Source organism: Aureococcus anophagefferens, assembly GCF_000186865.1.
Source record: "Aureococcus anophagefferens unplaced genomic scaffold AURANscaffold_10, whole genome shotgun sequence".
NCBI classification, from domain to species: Eukaryota; class Pelagophyceae; order Pelagomonadales; family Pelagomonadaceae; genus Aureococcus; species Aureococcus anophagefferens.
Window position 1 is genome coordinate 261261 of NW_008705570.1, and position 18668 is coordinate 279928.

Below are 18668 nucleotides of genomic sequence, written 5' to 3' on the forward strand. Positions count from 1 at the left end.
CGCCGAGCCCGCTGCCGCCGAGGCGCCGCGCCGCGCGCCGACGACGCCGACGCGAGGCGAGTCCATGGACTTGGAGGCGCCGGCGCCGGCGCCGCGCGGCGTGCTTCCCCGGCTGAAGCGCGTCTTATCGCCGGTGGTGGGCGCGGTCCGCGGCGTGACCAAGGTCGTGTCGAAGGTGCTTTCGCCGCCGCGGAAGCAGCAGCGACCCGACGCGGACGACGAGCCCGCCCGCGCCGCGCTGGACTTCGACGCCGCCGCCGCGGCGCTCGCCGCGCCGCCGCCGCTCGCCGCGGGCACGTTCCGCGTGCCCCTGCGGATCGGCCAGGGCATGACGCCCGGCATCACCGTCAGCTTCCCGGTCGACGGGGTCTTGTACGGCACCGTCATCCCCGCGGACGCCGTCGAGGGCGAGATCGTCATGATCCCGTCCTCCGCGCTCACGCGCCTCCCGGACCCGGCGGCCGCCTAGCTTCGTAAGTTCATAAAGCCCGCCTACTATGCAGTCGTCGGCGATGGTCATACCAGGTACCAGGCGTGAAGGAGGCCGAGGGGGTTGACCGCCGGTATGCCTGGTAGTATGCGCCGGCTATGCGGGCTTTATGCGGGTGGTATGCGGGCTTTATGCGGGTGGTATGCGGGCGGTATGCGGGTGGTATGCGCCTGCTATGCGGGTGGTATGCGGGTGGTATGCGGGTGGTATGTGAGTGGTATGCGGGTGGTATGCGGGTGGTATGCGGGTGGTATGCGGGTGGTATGCGGGTGGTATGCGGGTGGTATGTGCCTGCTATGCCGGTGGTATGCGCCTGCTATCCTGGTGGTATGCGTGACCGGGTCCGGCACGGCCCGCGTCGGGCGGCGGTTGCTCCGCGCTCACGACACGTCCATGCCCTGCTGATGGCGGCTCCCGCCGCGCATAAATTATAATACTTTAGGCTGCTGCGCGCTCCTACCATGGATGGCGGAGCCCTCAGATTAATTAAAATAAACACAATATAAGGGCCTCAATAAATAGACACGCGTGTGTAGTTTTTGCGTAGCGCCGAATAAAAAGTGCAAGTTCCTCGCATACCAATGCCATGGCAATGGCCTGAGTGCGGCGGCGGCGCCGCCGCGGGCGCGGCCCGCCAGCACGCGGGGCGCGCGCGGCTCCGGCTCCCGGCGCGCGCGCTGGACCTCCTCGGGCACGTCTTCGCGTAGGCGCGGGCCTTGATGGCTCGTGGCCGGCGAGGAGCTCGCCGCCCGCGCCAGGACTTGAGCTCGTCGGACGACGATGTGCCGGCGCCCCGGCGCCCGCGCCGCGCTGCTTTACCGTCGTCGAGCTCCTCCGACGACGATATGTCAGGGGCGGAGCCCAACCTGAAGAAGATGTGCGACGCGCTCGCCATCTCCGCGGACGGCGGCGATATGACGAAGATGCGCCGCAAGCGCGCGCGCGACGGCGGCCGCGTGCTCGCAGAGCGGGCCGAGCTCCATGGGCGCGTCGCCGTCGACGACCACGGCCGTCACCTTGAGGTCGACGTCGACGGCCACGGCCGTCACCTTGAGCGCCATGTCGCCGAGGGTGCCCTCAGGCTCCTGCTCCACGTCCACCGTGAAGGGCGCGGCGAGCGCGGCGGGCAGACTCGGCTGCACGGGCGTCGGCTTGCGCTTCTTCGCCGTCGGCATCGCGAAGTCGAAGGCGCCCGGCTCACGCCCCGGCGGCGTCACGCGGCCGCCCGTCGCCGGCGGCGCCTCGCCTCCTCCCTCTGGCATTGTGGCGGCCCCAGCCTCCAGCATCGCCAGCTCCGCTTGCATCGCGCGCATGCGGGCGGCCTTCTGGTCGGCGTGTTGCGCCCGCGCGGCCGCGAGCTTGCGCGCCAACTCGGCCTCGTCGGCGTCTGGGACGTCGGCCATGACAGTTGTCTAATGAACACTCGGTGTTTCAAGACTGTACCCCGGTTAAGGCTCACTAAGTTGAAGATATAAAGTGCCCATATCTAAATGATATGGGCACACTCGGGCTGCGGCGGCAGCGACTCGCCGACTCGCCGCTGTCCCACAATACCCCACGGCCCTGGGCCGCTTCGCCGCGCCCCGGGCCGCCCGCGCCGCCGCGAAGCCGCCGATCAAGGTCGGAGTCACGATCGATGGCGCTGCGGGCTGCGACTGGCCCGCGTCCGACCCACAACAGGGCGGCGCGGGCTGTCGGACTTCAAAATCCGCGCGACTTCACAACCCGTGCGCTCGTCCAATCGCTGGCGTTCGACAGTGTAGCAGCCTCCGCGCTTAGCGGTGCGTCTCGCTCCTCGAGAACACCACAGAGACTCGGACGAGCGCGCACGGTTTGAACTCGCGCCGCGCTTCGAAACGCGCGCGACCGCGCGATGCCCGCCGTCGACCGCGTCCGCCCCCACGGGTTCCTCGCGAAAAAGAACCACCGACGGACCACAGCCCCGTTCGCGGCGAGCACCGGTCCGTCGGTGCACCTGCAGTAGCTGATACCCAGGGGCTGCGACTTCAAAATCACGACGGTCCGCGCGAACCGCGCGAGGGCGCGCGACTTCAATCGGCGTGCGCTCGTCCGAGTCTCTCTCGTCCTGCGTGGCGTGCTCCTCCGCCGACTTCGGTTCGTGATCCGAGCGAGCCGCCCGCGGTCGACGGACTCGAACGTCCGCGCGCGGTTTGAACTCGCGCCGCGCTTCGACCCGCGCGACCGCGCGAACCACGCGAGGGCGCCGACTCGTCGGGCGCCGACTCGTCGGGCGCCGACTCGTCGGTCCAGGTAGCTAGGCGGCCCGGGGTCGCGCGCGCGGGGATCCCGGTTCTGTGTGGCTCGCAGGGGCTCCGCGAGCGTCGGTAACCTCCGGCGGTCGTCGCCTGGGTTGTCGTCGACGGCGGTCGCCGGGCTGCTATGCTGGTCTTATGCGCCTGCTATGCTGGTGGTATGCGGCTGCTATGCGTCTGCTATGCGCCTGCTATGCGTCTGCTATGCGCCTGCTATGCGCCTGCTATGCGCCTGCTATGCGCCTGCTATGCGCCTGCTATGCGGGTGGTATGCGGCAGCTATGCGTCCGCTATGCGTCCGCTATGCGTCCGCTATGCGGCTGCTATGCGGCTGCTATGCCGGTGTATGCCCGGCTGGTGTATGCCTGGTGGTCGGCCCCCTCTGGAAGGAGGACTGGACCCCCGGGCAAATCGTGGGCGCAGCGGGGAGGACCCCCGGCCAGTCCGATCTTGCGAGCTTCGCCTCACTTCATCCTACGCCGACGACGATGCGCAGTGCGTCGCCGCGTCTTCCACGGCCCGCGACGACCGCTGTATCCGACGCGTACGCCCCCTCGCAGCTTCCATCCTCGCCCTCATGCTCGGCAGCGCCGCGGCCCTCGTGCCGACGCTCCCCATGACGTCCCGCCGCGCGGTGAGTTGAGCTTGGCTCCGTTCTCCGCGATCCCGCGCTCACGCTCTCCGGCATAGGCGAAGACGGAGCTGAACATGGTGTTCGGTAAGACGCGCGCGTCGCAGAAGTCGTACGTGCCGGCCGTCGGCCAGGATCAGCTCAAGCCCGGTGAAGCGCCGCGTCCGATCGATCCGCCGCGATCCGATCGCGGGAGCACTGGCCCCCCCGCGCCGCGCCCCCCGCGCTCACGCCGCCCCTTTCTAGGCTCCGCCGTGTCCTCGATCTGCGCGGGCCTCGACATCTGCATCGCCGTCGACACGGACGGGTCCGTGTACGCTTTGGGAAACAAGTCGCCGGTTCTCGGCACGCCCATGGCCGCGGGCAGCGTCGCCAACGGCCTCATCCGCGACCCCCTCACGGGCTCGTCCTTCGACGTCAAGACCGGCGAGCTCGTCGGCCCCTGGTGCCCCAACTTCCCCTTCAGCATCCTCTTCAGCATCATCGAGCCGACGACGCTCCCCGTCTTCAAATGCAAGACCGGCGGCGGCGCCGTCTCCGTCGAGGTCGACGTCAACGCGAAGACCAACTTCGAGTCGGGCTACTGGAAGGGCATCCTCGACGCCCAGGGCAAGACCGACGGCGGCTACTACTGAGCGCGATGCGACGGCGAAGGCGCGCGCCCGTGGCGCCGGCGTCCACGGCCGCGCGGACCCACACCACCAGGTGGCTCGCGTAAGCACCTCCCTCTAGACAGGCGCGTCGTGGGGACGCGTCTCATGCGTCGCGGGTACGTACGCGCACGGCGCGCCCGACGGAGGCGTCCGAGGCCGCGCCGCGGCTCGAGACCGTGTGCAAATGCCAACGACGCCGGGCGCGTCCGCAAACCCCGGACGAAAGATTGTCGGAGAGGCAAATCGATATCATCGGAGCTATGGCCCTCAAGATCGCACTGCTCTTCGGCAGCGCCGCGGCGCTCAAGGTCTCCACGGGCCCGCCGGCGCGTGAGATGGCGCCGACGCTCGTGCGCAGCCGCGCCGAAAAAAATCGACCGAATTCGTCGCGGAAGCGCTGCGCGCGCCCCTCGAACGCGCCACCCCCTCGCAGCCCAAGGCGATGGAGATGGCGGGCATCGGCCTGGAGACGGGCGGCCAGATCTGGGACCCCGCGGGTTTCGCGACGTTCAGCGACGAGTCGCTCACGTGGTGCGGCGCCGCGTCTCGCGCCATCGCGCGCGCCGCCCCGCCGGCTCCGTTTTCCCGCGCGACGTCGACGCGTGCCCGCCCCTAGGTTCCGGGCCTGCGAGCTCAAGCACGGCCGCGTGGCCATGCTCGCCTCCGCGGGCTGGATGGCCAACGGCCTGCACCTGGCCTGGCCGGGGACCATCGACTACACGACGCCGTTCTCGGACCTCGCCGCGCTGCCTCCGTTCGAGGCCTGGGAGAAGGTGCCCCTCGGCGGCAAGCTCCAGATCCTCGCCTGGGCCTTCTGCGTCGAGCTCTACAGCGAGATGCAGAAGCCCCACTACCTCAAGGGCGGCGACTTCGTGACCTACGACTGGGCGAAGCAGGCCGAGGGCAAGTCGCCCGCGGAGCTCCTTCGCAAGCAGAACGCGGAGCTCAAGAACGGCCGCCTCGCCATGATCGGCATCCTGGGCTTCTTCGCCTCGGCGAACATCCCCGGCGCCGTGCCCATGGTCCCCCACTAGGCCGGCGGCGCGGCAAAAAGGCCGGGGACGCGCGGGCGGCGTAACCTCGGTCGCGAGAGCACGTGTCGAATGGACCGGGGCATGTGGCGTGTCGCGAGCGCGAGGAAACCCAGCGCTCGACCATCGCTTGTTCGCCCGGATGGGCCCGAGGACCTCTGCGAGGACGACGTGCTATAATTAAGTGACGTGTTGCCATGGGGGAGTCGCCCGGCGGAATTCACCACGAGTACGGCCGAAATAAAAGCCCGCCGCCGGGCCTCACCCTAATTCACCCGGACGGCCCCGAGGAGTTCCGCGAGGGCGAGGCCGCACGCGACGCCGACGCCGGCGCTCACGCGCGGGTCCTCGAGGCGCGTCGCCGCGGCGCGCGCGGCGCGCCGGACGCCGGCCGCGACGGAGGCCGGCGTCGCCTCCGCGGCGCGCGCCCGACACCGCGCCCACGCGTCCCCGGCGCGGGACGAGCACCGCGCGGCCGCGGCCGCGGCCGCGGCGCGGCATCGCGTCCCGGCGCGGCGCGCGGCCGCGAGGGCCGCCGCCGCCCGCGCGCGGAGCACGGCGAGCCTCGGCGGCGGCGGCGCGGGCGCGGCCGCGGCGGCCTTGGCCTCGGCCTCGGCGGCCGCGGCGGCGACGCGCTCCGCGCGCGCGGCCGCCGCCGCGAGGTCGGCCACGGCGGCGCTCATGGCGTCCATGCGCTCCCGCTCCGTGCGCGTGCGCAGCACGGACGACCCGAGGAAGATGACGGAGTTGACGCCGATGAGCGCCCACGTCGAGTAGAGCGACAGCGCGCGGTACTTCTCCTGCCAGAGGAGCTCGCCGTGGTAGCGCCGCTGCACGGCCTTGATGAAGTCGCGCTGGGCGGCGTCGGCGCCGAGCTCCGCGCTCGTCCGCGCCGCGAGGCTCTCCTCGAGGCCGCCGCGCATGCCGTGCTCCGTCGACGTCAGCGCGGTGAAGCGCGCGACGTCGGCCGCGTCCCACGTGTCGCGGCGCTGGAGGAGCACGGCGAGCTCGGACTGCGTCGACGCGCGGCCCTGGACCGCGGCGTCGTGGGCCGCCAGGGCTTCGGACCGCCGCTGGACGGCGGCCTCGTGGGCCGCCTCGGCGGCGGCGACGTCGTCCTTCAATTGCGTGAGCTCGTGGAGGCCCGTGGTCGACGACACGCGGTCGATGACGCGGTCCACGAGCGGCGGCCACCGCCGCGGCGCGTCGCTCGCGTGCCGCGCGGCCGAGAGGCGGAGCAGCGCCGCGGATCGCGAGGCGACGGCGCGCAGGGCCATCGATCTTCCGTCGGATGATGACAGGGGCAGCCTCCGAACTTGGGCTTCAACACGGGCTTCGTGGTTGCAGGTGCTTGATCATGACGACCTGTCGCACGCTGCGGCGAGACCCGCGGCAACTTGGCAACCGGTTTGTTAGCTCCGGTGCTTATTCCGCTCCAAGACGCGCGAGGCTGGCTTTGAATTAATAGGCGCGCGGCGCGACGACCGCGCGCGGCGCGCGACGACGCGTGGGGGTCGCTGCTCGGCGGCCGGTGGCGCTCTCAGAAGGTGCCCTTGGGCCGGCCCGACAGGCCGACGAGGTTGCTAAAGTGGCGCTTCGTCGGCGTCCTCGGGCTCTTGAAGCGCGGGCTCCGCGCGGCGCGCGGGCTCCGGGGGCTGGTGTGGTGCCGCGGCGACGCCCGCGGGCTCCAGCTGCCCCGCGACTGGGTCCCCCAGTTGCGCGGGCTGAACTGGTTGTTCGCGCGCGCCGCGTCGCGGAGCAGCATGCGGCCCATGAGCGTGTCCATGACCTCGGCGGCGTCGTCGCGGATCTCGTTCTTGCCCTTGCCCTCGTAGCGTTGGTTGGCGCGCGTCGCGGCGAGGAGGATGCGGAGGGAGACGGCGTCGGGGGCCATGGTGTGTTTGTTGTGTTGCGAGTCGGCGTGCGCCTTTGCTTTGCGTTTTGGTCTGCGCCAGGCATGGCCGGAAGCAGCCCCTCGAGCCCCGAAATCCTGGAAGACAAACTGAACCATTTACCTCAACAGCCGTTCATTGACGTGCACGACGATGATGTTGGGCGGACTGTTGGGCAGCAGCCTCGGCGCCATCCTCTGGTGGCTCGCAATTTGCACGTCCGGCGTCGACCCGAGCCAGCCGCTGCCGTCGCAGCTGCGGAAGATGGCGCGCAACAAGAACCACTGCGGCGCGCCCGCGAGCGACTGCGCCTTCCTGGGCCCGCCGGCGAAGTACACGGGCCGCTACGCCGTCTTCATGGCCGGCCGCGTGCGCGTCGCCCACCTCGCGCTCCAGAAGGCCAAGGCGCTCATCGCGCGGCGCTACGCCGGAAAGATCCGCGTCGACTGGTACGCGCACGTCTGGTACAACGAGTCGTCGCTCTGCGAGCGCCGCGCGCTCGAGGAGCTCACGGCCATCGCGACGGCGATCACGACGGAGCCCGTGGCCTGCATGTGGAGCTGGGGCGAGACGGGCTTCGTCAACCAGTGGCACGGCGTCGACGGCGCCTTCCAGACGCTCCTGCGCTTCGGAAAGCTCGACGACTACACGCTGGTCCTCAAGACGCGCGTCGACGTCGCCTACGACGACCTCGACTTCGAGGCGCTCTGGGCCCGCTACGGCGCCTCGGCGTCGGCGAACGCGAGCGGCGGCCACTTCATGGTGCTCGGCGCGTCGTCGGGCTGGGACGTGCACATGGTCGGCACGCCGCCGCCCGCGTGGAAATCAAATCTTCAACTCGACTTCAATATGAGCGTATTCGAATGTTTTGACACGAGCACATCCGCCGTGCTTCGCGAACTCGATGAGAGCCATCGATCCGTCCAAAAATCAGCCGAATCGACTTCGATGTGACCGAGCTAGAGCATTTCAAAGTTTGGTCGGGACGTCCCAAACCGGTGGTTGTTTCCCACACAGGCCGCCGCTCGCGCGCGCGATGGCGGGCTACGGCCTCCGCAGCGGCTACGCCTGCGACTCGTCCATGGACTCCTTCCCCTGGCAGCGCATGCGCCGCTACGGCTGCTGGCCGCCCGTCGCGGACGCGGCCCAGGACCCCGTGCTCCGGGGCCGCAGGGCAGCAAAAGAGAGCGAAATTCCCAACTTCAAAGGCTCCTTTCTCGGCCGTTTTCCACTCGTTTCGGCTGATTTTTGGACGAGCGATCATCTCTCGGAGCGGTCTCGAAGCGTGGGCGTTTTTTTCCGGAACTTGCGCGCGCGGAACACTCAAGTTGAAGCGTTGAATCACCCTTTTGCTGCCCAGGCCGCTCGCGGACACGCTGCGCGTCATGTGCCGCGACACCGCGGGCGCGGCGCCGCGGTGCGCGCCCCTCTTCGTCGACCACTTCCCGAGCGTCATCAAGCGGCCCATCGCCCTCGCCATCAACCCGGACACGGAGCCGCGCCTCGGCTGCGCCGGCCGGCGCCTCGGCGACGCCGCCGCGCCGCGGCGCCGGCTCCCGGCGTCGCGGGGGCCGAAGTGGGTCATGCCCGAGAGCCGCTTCTGCGACGCCCACCGCCACGACGTCTACTACGTGTCGCCCAACGCGACGCTCCGCCACCGCGGCGACCAAGGCCGCGCGGCGCCGCGCGCGACCTGCCCGCCGGATTGCGCGCCGGAGCCGCCCGCGGACGAGGCCCACCTCCTTCAGGCGGCGCGGCAGAGCGCCGACCGCCGCGCGGGCCTCCTCGCCGCCCTCTCGACGCCCGAGACCCGCGCCGCGTCGAAGGTAGCGCGCTAGGAAAGGTTCGCTGGGAGCTCGGAGGCCAAAGCTGCCCATCGTCGTCGGCTTCGTGCTGCGGGCTTGCACCGGTCGTCGCGGCGGGCAGCCTCGTAATGATGCGTCGCGCCCCCGTGCGGTGGCTGGCGCTGTGGCTGGCGTGCACGGCGGCCCGCGAGGTGAACCGGAGCGCGCCCCTGCCGACGCAGCTCAAGGCGTTCCGGGCCAAGAGCTGCCCCGAGATCGACTGCGACCACCTGGGCCCGCCGGCGAAATACACGGGCAAGTACGCCGTCTTCATGTCGGGCCGCCTGCGCGTCGCCCACGCCATGCTCACGGCGGCCATGAAGCAGATCGAGGACAAGTACAGCGGCTCGATCACCGTCGACTGGTACCTCCACGTCTGGTACAACGAGACCGCGCTCTGCGAGCGCCGCGCGCTCGAGGAGCTGCGGACCATCGCGACGGCGATCACGACGGAGCCCGTGGAGTGCATGTGGAGCTGGGGCAACGGCTGGCAGAACCAGTGGCACGGCGTCGACTTCGCCTGGCGCACGCTCGAGCGCTTCGGGGACCCGGACCAGTACACGCTGATATTGAAGTCGCGCGTGGACGTGTCCTACGACGACCTCGACTTCGAGGCCGTCTGGAAGCGCTACGGCGCGGCGCCGGCGACGAAGGCCGCCGGCGGCCACTTCATCGTCTTCGGGCGGTCCCAGGGCTGGGACGTGCACATGATCGGCACGCCGCCGCTCGTGAGGGCGATGGCGCGGTACGACATGAAGCCGGACCCGTTCCCGACCTACGGCTGCGACTCGACCATCGACTCCTTCCCCTTCCAGCGCATGTTCCGCTACGGCTGCTGGCCGCCGACGGCGGACCCGGCGCAGAAGCCGCTCTACCGGAAGTTCTACGAGACCGCGACGAAGCGCGAGTCCCGGGGCCTCGAGCCCCGCTGCGCGCCCCTGTTCGTGGACGTCTTCCCCTCGTCCATCAAGCGGCCCTACCCCTTCCTCCTGAACCCGAACACGGACCCGCGCCTCGGCTGCAACGGCCGCCGCCTCGCCGTCGCCGACGTCGACAACGCGACGCGGCGCCTCGCGGCGCGCGTGCCCGACGGGTGGGTCATGCCCGACGACGCCTTCTGCGACGACCACCGCCACGACGTCTACTACGTGTCGCCGGGCGCGCACCACCACAGCGCGCACGGCGCGCAGCCCGCGGCGCGGTGCCCGCCCGCGTGCGCCGTCGACGGCCCGGCGACCTACGAGGAGCAGGTCACGGCCGCCGCCGCGGAGCTCCGGGGCGCGCCGGCGTAAGCTCGCCATAAATTAGACGGGGTAGAACTGGCTGTGCGTGTCCGAGTAGTTCGGGTTCGGGCAGACGTGGTGGACGCGGTCGATCTTCCGGCAGAGCTCGGGCGTGATCTTCGCCACGTGGTCCAGCGCCTCGAGCTGGGCCTCGAGCTGGGGCGGGTCGCGCGCGCCGAGGATCGCCGTCGCGAGGAAGGGCCGCGAGTACGCGTACGCGAGCGACAGCTGGAGCACGGTCATGCCGTGGGCCTTGGCCAGTTCCTCGTAGTCCTCGGCGGCCTTGAGCGTCGCCGCGGACGTGTAGCGGCTCTGGAAGCCCGGCATGTTCTTGTGGCGCGCCTCGCCCGGAGGCTTTCGGCCGAAGCTGTACTTGCCCGCGAGCGTGCCGCCGCAGAGGACGCCGTAGGCGACGAGGCCCACGTCGCCGTGGAGCGGGCTGCAGGCCTCGGCGAGCTCCGTCTCGAAGCGCCGGTCGCACAAGCTGTAGTCGTTCTGGATGGACGCGGGCGGCGGCAGGCCCTTGAGCTTGGCCATCGCGCAGAACGTCGCCACCCCATACGTCGTCTCGTTGGACACGCCCCAGGCCCGGATCTTGCCCGCGGCCATGAGCTCGGCCATGGCGTCGAGCTGCTCCTCGAAGCTCACGAAGGCGTGCTCCAGCGCGCGGTTGTAGCGCGCGCCCGTCTCGCCGAACTTCGGCACGTAGCGGCTCGGCCAGTGCGTCTCGAGGAGGTCGATGGTTTCGACGCCGAGGCGCTTGAGGGACGCGTCGCAGGCGTCGATAATTTGTACTTTCGAAAGCTTCGCCTTCTTCGGGACGGGCTCGCCGGGCGCGAAGGGCCGCCCGAGGACGTCGTAGCGGCACGCCAAACTCGAGTTGCCGCCGTCGCCCGCGACCTTGGTGGAGATGACGACGGAGTCGCGGTCGATGGCGCGCACGCGGAGCCACTCGCCGAAGACGAACTCGGAGTAGCCGCCGCCCGTGATCGACGGGTACCTGTGTGGAAATCAACCAGTGAGCTGGGACGTCGGGGCCAAACTTGAGAATTCTCTAGCTCGGTCAAATCGAAGTCGATTCGGCTGATTTTTGGACGAATCGATTGCTCTCGTCGAGTTCTCGAAGCACGGCGGATGTGCTCGTGTCAAAACATTCGCATACGCGCACATTGAAGTCGGGTTGAAGATTTGATTTGCACACAGGCGGGTACTGCTCCGCCATGTCGAAGAACGTGACGCCGCGCGCGTAGGCGAGGTCGAGCATCTCGAAGATCATGGCCCGCCGCTCGCCGAGGCCCTGGTGCGAGACGCCCATGAGCTCCGCGGCCCAGTTCGCGCCGCCGAAGGAGCAGACGGAGACCCGCAGCTCGGAGCTCCCGAGCTTCCGGTACGCCATGCCCTTCTTTTCGCCGCCGGGCAGCGGCGGCGCGAGGGAGTTGATCTCCGGCGGGCTCATGGCCATGAGCCCGGCGCCCTCCTCCTGCGCGTCCTGCGTGTAGTCGATGCAGATGTGCACGTCCTCGATGATCTTCTTGTGCTTCGCGCGGTAGCGGACGAGCGTGCGGCCGGCGATGAACCGCACCTCCTGCGCGACGACGCTCCAGAGCAGGTGCGCCAGGGACCGGCCGATCATGCCCCAGAGCCGCTTCACGTCGTGGACGAGGCCCGCGATGACGCCGAGGTCGAGCTCGTTGCTGAAGTGGGACGCGTTGGCGCTCTCCCGCGCGCGGAAGCTCCGCAGGTAGGCGCTCGACGCCTCGACCTCGGCGCGGATCGTCGCCGCGTCGGGCGTGTCCACGCCCTCGCGCCGCCCGACGATGGACTTGAAGTTCGCCTGACTCCGGTCCTCGGCCATGGTAGGGTGATTTCTGGGGACCACACCCTCGCGTGAGGCTGCCCCGAAGGCGGTTCAAGGTCATGGGTTGATCTCAAGAAGCCGACACTTTTGACTTCTGCCACAGGCAATGGATGCTCAAACAGGAGCCCTCGTCGCGGAGCTCGAGGCCGCGGTGCTCCAGGCGGCGCAGGCCGCGCAGCAGCAGAGCGACGACATCCGCGCTCTAGAGGTCGCCGTCGCCGGGCTCGACCAGCCGGCGCGTCCCTAGGCGCCGATGGAAGCGCCGCCGGGCGCGCGCGTGCCGTCGCCGATGGAAGCTCCGGCGCCCGACGACGAGCGGCCGCCGCCGGGCACGCTCCGCGCGATTCCCGTCGACCTCCTCGTCGACGTCCTGGCCTACGTCGACGTCGCGGGCCTCGGCCGCGCCGAGGCCGCCGGCGCCGGCTTCCGGCGCCCTGCCGCGTGGCGCGCGGTCCGCGCGCGCGAGGGCCTGCCGGCGGCCGGCTGCCCGCGGGCCGCCGTGAAATTCGCCGCGGCCTGCGACCACGCGGTCGCGTCGTCCGAGGCCTTCGCCTGGTCCGTCGACGGCGGCGCCGTGGCGACGTGCAAGGCGTGCGGACGCGCCTTCGACGTGGCGCTCGCGCTCGACTACGTCGACACGCGCTTCTTCTCGAGCAAGCTCGTGACGCGCGCGAGTTTCGTTGCGCGGCGCCCGGCGCCGCGGCGGCGACGCCGCTTCGACGTCGTCTGGGACTGCGCGCAGGCCGAGGCGGCCAAGGCCGCTCTCGCGCCCCTCGGCTACTCGATCCAGGCGCGCGCGCTATCCCGCCGGCGGGATATGTTAGTTTAGGACCCGTGGAGGGGCGCGACCGAGGCTCCTAGGCCCCGCGGAGGGGCGCGCGCCGCGAATCCCTGCCGCGCCTCGCGGGCCTCGCGCCGCGCGATGGCCTTGGAGGCCCGCTTCGCGGTGGCGCGCGTCGTCTTCCAAGAGGCAGGCCGGAAGCCCCCGCCCCGACGCGCTTCAGAGCGCGGGCGCGCAGGCTGTCCAGAGTGGTCCTCATGCGAGGCGGTGCCCAAAATACCCCGGCCAAGCGGCTCGGGGTTCTTGCCCTACTGTTGCACTCAGCGCGACCCAGCCCGCCAGCCCCAGGACCCGCTCTGCGCAGACTCGACGCGCGCGCGCCGCCGCACACCGTGCAAGGGCTGCCGCGCCGACGCTACGACCCGGTCCCTTTGCCGCGCCCGCCGCGCCGACGCACACACGCCCCGCCGCGCCCCACGCGCCGACACACGAAGACCATGATCGACCTCACCGGCTCGGACAGCGACGACGAGGCGCCCGCGCCGTCGCCCCAGCGCGCGCCGAAGCGCATGGTCGACCAGATCGACCTGACCGCGGACGACAACGAGGACGGCGCGCCGCGCAAGATGGCGCGGACGGCCGTCGACGTCGACTCGGACGCGGCGCTCGCCGCGGCGCCCGCGCGCCCGCCCTGCATCACGGAGTTCACCGAGGCCCAGCTGAAGGAGCCGCTGAAACTCCCCAACGGCCAGCCCAACCCGGCCCACCCGTGCATCATCTGGCGCAACTCGCTGCCGAAGAAGCGCCCCTTCACGGTCAAGCTCATCATCGACGACGCGGCGGCGCACCCCGCGGCGTGGGAGCACTCCCACCGCGGCCCGCGGGCGGGCATCGGCAACGACGGCATCACCCTGTGCGTCACGTCGATCGTGGTGCAGGCCGCCAAGCCGAAGAACCCGATCCCCAAGATCATGGCGTGGCTCAAGAAGAACAAGATGAGCATCATCACCTACTCGCTCGAGGCCCACCGGAAGCGCAGCCGCAACGGCGGGCGCGTGGGCCGCGTCCTCCGCGCGCGCGCCGCGCCGCGCCGCGCCGGGACCCCCCACGCACGCAGGCTCCAGCGCGTGGCCAACCTCCGCGCCGCGGCCGAGGCCGCGGGCCTCGACCTCACGGCCGACGACTACTTCCACGGCCAGGCCCACGTCCTCACGACGGAGGACTCGTCCGCCGGCGGGCGCGCCGCCCGCGTCCTCCGCGCGCGCCGCGCCGCGCCGCGCGACCGGGACCGGCGCCATGCGCAGGCTCCAGCGCGCGGCCAACGTCCTCGCCGCGGCCACGGCCCAGGGCCGCGACGCGACGCCCGACGACTACTTCCACGGCCAGGCCCACGTCCTCACGACGGAGGACTCGTCCGCCGGCGGGCGCGCGGGCCGCGTCCTCCGCGCGCGCCGCGCCGCGCCGCGCGACCGGGTCCCCCCACGCGCGCAGGCTCCAGCGCGCGGCCAACCTCCGCGACGCGGCCGAGGCCGCGGGCCTCCCCCTCACGGCCGAGGTCTACGGCCTCGACCCGTCCGAGGGCGGGCGCGCCGCCCGCGTCCTCCGCGCGCGCCGCGCCGCGCCGCGCGACCGGGACCGGCGCCATGCGCAGGCTCCAGCGCGCGGCCAACGTCCTCGCCGCGGCCACGGCCCAGGGCCGCGACGCGACGCCCGACGACTACTTCCACGGCCAGGCCCACGTCCTCACGACGGAGGACTCGTCCGCCGGCGGGCGCGCCGCCCGCGTCCTCCGCGCGCGCCGCGCCGCGCCGCGCGACCGGGACCGGCGCCATGCGCAGGCTCCAGCGCGCGGCCAACGTCCTCGCCGCGGCCACGGCCCAGGGCCGCGACGCGACGCCCGACGACTACTTCCACGGCCAGGCCCACGTCCTCACGGACGAGGAAAGCTCCGCCGGCGCCAGCGCGGGCGGGCGCGCGGCCCGCGTCCTTCGCGCGCGCGCCGCGCCGCGCGACCGGGACCCGCGCTGCGCGCCGCGCGACCGCACCACCACGCGACGTGCACCGCCCGCGCAGGCTCTCGGCCTTCGCGCAGGGCAAGGGCGCCCACGCGCCCGAGAACAAGGGCAAGGGCGGGCGCGCCGCCCGCGTCCTCCGCGCGCGCCGCGCCGCGCCGCGCGACCGGGACCGGCGCCATGCGCCGCGCGACCGCACCACCACGCGACGTGCACCGCCCGCGCAGGCTCTCGGCCTTAGCGCAGGGCAAGGGCATCCACGCGCCCGAGCACTCGCGCGCGCAGCTCGACGCGTCCGGCGAGCCGCTCGTCCCCGCGGAGGTGCGCGAGAACAAGCGCCTGGACGGCATCGTCAACCGCGAAGCCATGAAGATCCTAGGGGAGAAGATGTCGAAGGACGAGCGCCTCGAGAAGTTCGAGACCGTCTCCGACCGCGTCGCGCTGAAACTGTCGGAGGACCAGCGCATCCAGATCCTCAATCCCATCTGCGACCGAATCCGGCACCTCGCGCTCAACAAGTGCGAGGGGACGGCGGGCGACAAGGCCTCCCGCGAGCTCGCCGACGCCCTCGCGGAGAAGATGCGCAAGGACGTCGGCGAAGTCCGCGACATGTACCCGAAGCCCGAGCCGCGGAAGCGCAAGGCCGCCGCCGCGCCCGCGTCCGCGACGCCGAGCTTCGCGGCGTCGGCCTTCGGCGCCACGGTGTCGCCGCTGCCGCTGACGTTCCTGTACGTCACGCGCGATGGCTGCTGGGAGATCTACGGCGACGCCTGGGGCCGCCGCTACCGCCGCAGCCGCTTCTCGGGGGATGGCTACCGGCTGTAAGGTCGGCGCTCGAGTTGTATGGGGCCATGTTTGAGCCCACCATGCTTCGGCCGAGCCATAGCGCGCTCGGCAACGTCCTGATTTTGTTCATATTTCCCTCTTCCTCAGCGGCGTCCTCGTCTTCTGCATCGACGCGGCCGCGGGCCGCGGTTCTTCAACCTCGACGCTTCTTTTTGTTCCTTTCCCGCCCGCTGGCCGGCGGGTGTCCTCTTCGGCGTGCGCCCTCGGCCTCCATTCGTGGTCCTCGAGGTGAATCGGGTTGGTCCACCCGGAGTTCCTGCTCGTTTGCGTGCGAGTGCCCTCGTTCTCAACCTCCCCCGGTCCACGGCGAGTCCGTTGAGTGTCGTCTGATGAGGCGACTCAGGAGCTGCCGCCCCGCGCCTGCTCGGTCTGGTTCCCTCCGCGGGGGTCCCTCCGCGGACCTGCCTCCCCTCCCCGGACGGACGCAGTCGGGCGCGCATCCCCTTCAATAACTTGGTCAACGTCGACTGCTTTGCCCCACACGACGAGATGGCTCTGCGATGATGATGCCGCCCCGTTGGTGGTGGCTGCCGCTCGCGCTCGCGCGCCACGGCCCGCCGCCGCGGCCCGTCGCCGACGACGCGTCCGGTCGCTGCCCCGCGCCGCGCAACTGCAGCGCGCCGCCGGCGGCGACGGGCGCCGTGCACGTGATGGCGAGCAAGGCCGGCTGGGGCGGCCACGACAACTACTACCACTACTTTTACGGGCGGCTCGTGCCCCTGCTCCACTGGTTCGCGGCGACGGCGCCGGGCCGCGGCGACGCGGTCGTCGTCAACGACGCGGACATCCGGCCGCGCGAGCTCTGGACGCCCTACCTGCTGGAGCGCGTGCTCGCGCCGCACCTCTGCCGCGCGGCGCCGCCGCGCGTGCTCCACCTCGCGCAGGGCCGCAACGACAGCGCGATCGCCGCGGCGCTGGCGGCCGCGGGCCTGCCCGTCGGCGACGTGCGCGTCCACGCGTTCCAGGTCGGCATGGACGTGTCCATGTACGGCTGCGGGTCCCTGGGCGCGGCGGCGAAGGCGACCCTCGCGGCGCAGATCGACGCCGCGCGGCGCCTCGCCGTCGCCGCCTGCGGCTGCTGCGCGAGGCGGGCCGGCGACGCGCTCGTCGTCGCCGTCCTCGAGCGCCACGAGGGCCAGCGCTTCTCCAAGGGCGGCCCGCGGACGGTGCCGAACCTCGGCAACGTCGCGGCGGCCCTGCGCGCGCGCGCGGCCGCGTGGGCCTCGGAGCTCGGCGCGGCCGTCGACGTCGTCCACGTCGAGTTCCAGGCCATGAGCCACTGCGCGCAGTGGTGCGCCGTCGACGGCGCGGCCGTCGTCCTCGGCCAGCACGGCGCGGGCCTCGCGAACGCGGCCTTCCTCCGGGGCGGACACGCGGGCCTCGTCGAGATCGCGCCCGAGCCCATGGCCTTCAAGACCCTGTTCCACTGCGTCGCGGGCCTCCGCGGGAGCCACTACGGCCGCGTGCTCCAGGACTCGGCCACGGCGCCCGTCGACGTCGACGCGACGGCGGACGCCGTCGAAACCGTGCTGCGGCGCGCGGCGGCCAACGCGACGCCCGCGGACCGCTACCCGGGCACGAAGCTCAGCGCGCACATGCGGACGCACTGCGCGCCGCGGCGCGAGGCCCTCCGCGCGGGCTTCAGCCCCGGCTGGCGGCGGCGGATCGCGTGCTAAAAACCCTCGCGGCGCGGCGATGGTCGCGCGCGGCGTCGCGCGCTCCCAAAAACCCCTTACTTGTGGCGCCCCTGGCTCTTCCGCGCGGCGTCGATCATGAGGCGGTGGAACGCGCCGTAGTCGTCGAGGGCCTGGACCGCGCGGACGAAGTCGCCGTAGTTGTCGTCCTCGAAGAGGAAGCCTTCGCCGCCGTCGAGCGCGTCCCGCACGTCGCGCATGAAGAGCTCCGTCGTGCCGCCGTTCTTCGCGACGATCGCCGTGAGGATCTCGTCGACGATGTCCTTGTAGTCGTCGTGGACGCGCGCCCACCGGTCCATGGCCTTGATGGGCGAGCCCGCGCCGGTCGCGTCGCCGTCGGCCGCGTCCAGGAAGTCCGCCGCGTTGGCGGCGACGAAGCGGCTCAGCTCGCTCTCGGGGCCGAAGAGGTGCGTCGCCGCGTCGACGGCGACGAGCATGAGCAGCTCGTTGCGCTCGAAGTCGGGGTCGGCGCCCTTGGCCTCGCCGCCCTTCGACTCGTCGTCCTTGCTCTCGCTCCGCGGCATGGCGGCGCTCCGCGGCGCGTCGGCGCGGCAGCCTGTCTGGGCAGCGCGGGGGCAGCGTCAAACATGGGTTTTGAATCATCAATGAAATGTTCAATGAGGTGATTGAATAAGCATGGGCTGGGTCGGATAACCGGGCTGCCATAAGAGACCCGCACGGCGAGCGGCCGACCGCGAGCTTCTCGACCACAGCTGCCCGGTTCCACCGCAGGATGATGGGCCCGCCGAAGGCGGCGGCCAAGGCCGCCGTCGCGTGCCACCTCTGCGGGGCCGTCGTGTCCGCGCACTCGGCGGCCTGCCGCGGGTGCAAGCTGGTCTACTGCGGGTCCGCCTGCCTCCGCGAGTCGCGCGACGGCGGCCACCGCGACGTCTGCGACGCCGTATCCTCCGCGGCCGCGGCGGCCGCGGCGGCCGCGGCGGACGTCGAGGCGCGGTGCTTCGTCGAGGGCGGCGCTTGCCACGTCTGCGGCGAGGCCGCGGACGCTCCCGTCGTGCGGTGCTGCGCCTGCGACCGGGGGACCGCGCACGTCGCGTGCCTCGTCGCCGCGGCGAGGGCGGCGACGGACGGCGCCGGGTCCGCGGAGGGCTGGGTCGCCTGCGCCGGCTGCCGCCGGCCCTTCTCGGGCCCGCTCCGCCTCGCGCTCGGGCGGGCGTGCTGGCACGCCTACGCCCGCCGGCCGGAGGCGGACCCGGCGTCCGCGGCCGCGCTCCAGGTGCTCGCGAACGCCGTCGCCGAGCCGGGCCCCGGCTTCGCCACGAAGGAGCTGGCCGGGGAGGCGCTGCCGCTCCGCCGCGCCGCCCTCGCGTTCGCCGAGCGCCACTTCCAAACCCCCGAGGCCTGCGTCCTCGACGCGGCGAC

The 18668-nt window shown here is 71.8% G+C and overlaps 6 protein-coding genes across 6 annotated transcripts in view; 3 read left to right on the top strand and 3 right to left on the bottom strand.

Annotated features, from left to right (window-relative positions):
• Positions 1–469, top strand: part of AURANDRAFT_64369 (hypothetical protein) — a gene marked incomplete at both ends in the record, with an annotated part of 3698 nt that extends 3229 nt beyond the window's left edge. The window contains one exon of the mRNA XM_009038963.1: positions 352–469. Within this exon, the coding sequence (XP_009037211.1) occupies positions 352–469 (118 nt within the window). The remainder of the gene's footprint in view (positions 1–351) is intronic.
• Positions 470–928: 459 nt separating this feature from the next.
• On the bottom strand, positions 929–1803 carry AURANDRAFT_64370 (hypothetical protein; the record flags this gene model as incomplete). Its single annotated transcript, XM_009039209.1, has 2 exons — positions 929–946; positions 1438–1803. 2 exons carry the CDS (start codon positions 1801–1803, stop codon positions 929–931), a joined length of 384 nt encoding a protein of 127 aa, XP_009037457.1.
• Positions 1804–3247: 1444 nt separating this feature from the next.
• Positions 3248–4125, top strand: AURANDRAFT_37568 (hypothetical protein; the record flags this gene model as incomplete). Its single annotated transcript, XM_009038964.1, has 4 exons — positions 3248–3258; positions 3324–3397; positions 3454–3544; positions 3641–4125. The coding sequence occupies 4 exons, from the start codon at positions 3252–3254 to the stop codon at positions 4027–4029; spliced, it is 561 nt and encodes a 186-aa protein (XP_009037212.1).
• A 173-nt stretch (positions 4126–4298) lies between these two features.
• On the top strand, positions 4299–5138 carry LHC43 (hypothetical protein; the record flags this gene model as incomplete). Its single annotated transcript, XM_009038965.1, has 3 exons — positions 4299–4397; positions 4481–4578; positions 4664–5138. The coding sequence occupies 3 exons, from the start codon at positions 4308–4310 to the stop codon at positions 5079–5081; spliced, it is 606 nt and encodes a 201-aa protein (XP_009037213.1).
• Positions 5139–5344: 206 nt separating this feature from the next.
• Positions 5345–6355, bottom strand: AURANDRAFT_64372 (hypothetical protein; the record flags this gene model as incomplete). Its single annotated transcript, XM_009039208.1, has 1 exon — positions 5345–6355. One exon carries the CDS (start codon positions 6353–6355, stop codon positions 5345–5347), a length of 1011 nt encoding a protein of 336 aa, XP_009037456.1.
• A 3763-nt stretch (positions 6356–10118) lies between these two features.
• On the bottom strand, positions 10119–11493 carry AURANDRAFT_26776 (hypothetical protein; the record flags this gene model as incomplete). Its single annotated transcript, XM_009039207.1, has 3 exons — positions 10119–11097; positions 11297–11361; positions 11407–11493. 3 exons carry the CDS (start codon positions 11491–11493, stop codon positions 10119–10121), a joined length of 1131 nt encoding a protein of 376 aa, XP_009037455.1.
• Between the last annotated feature and the right edge of the window lie 7175 nt (positions 11494–18668).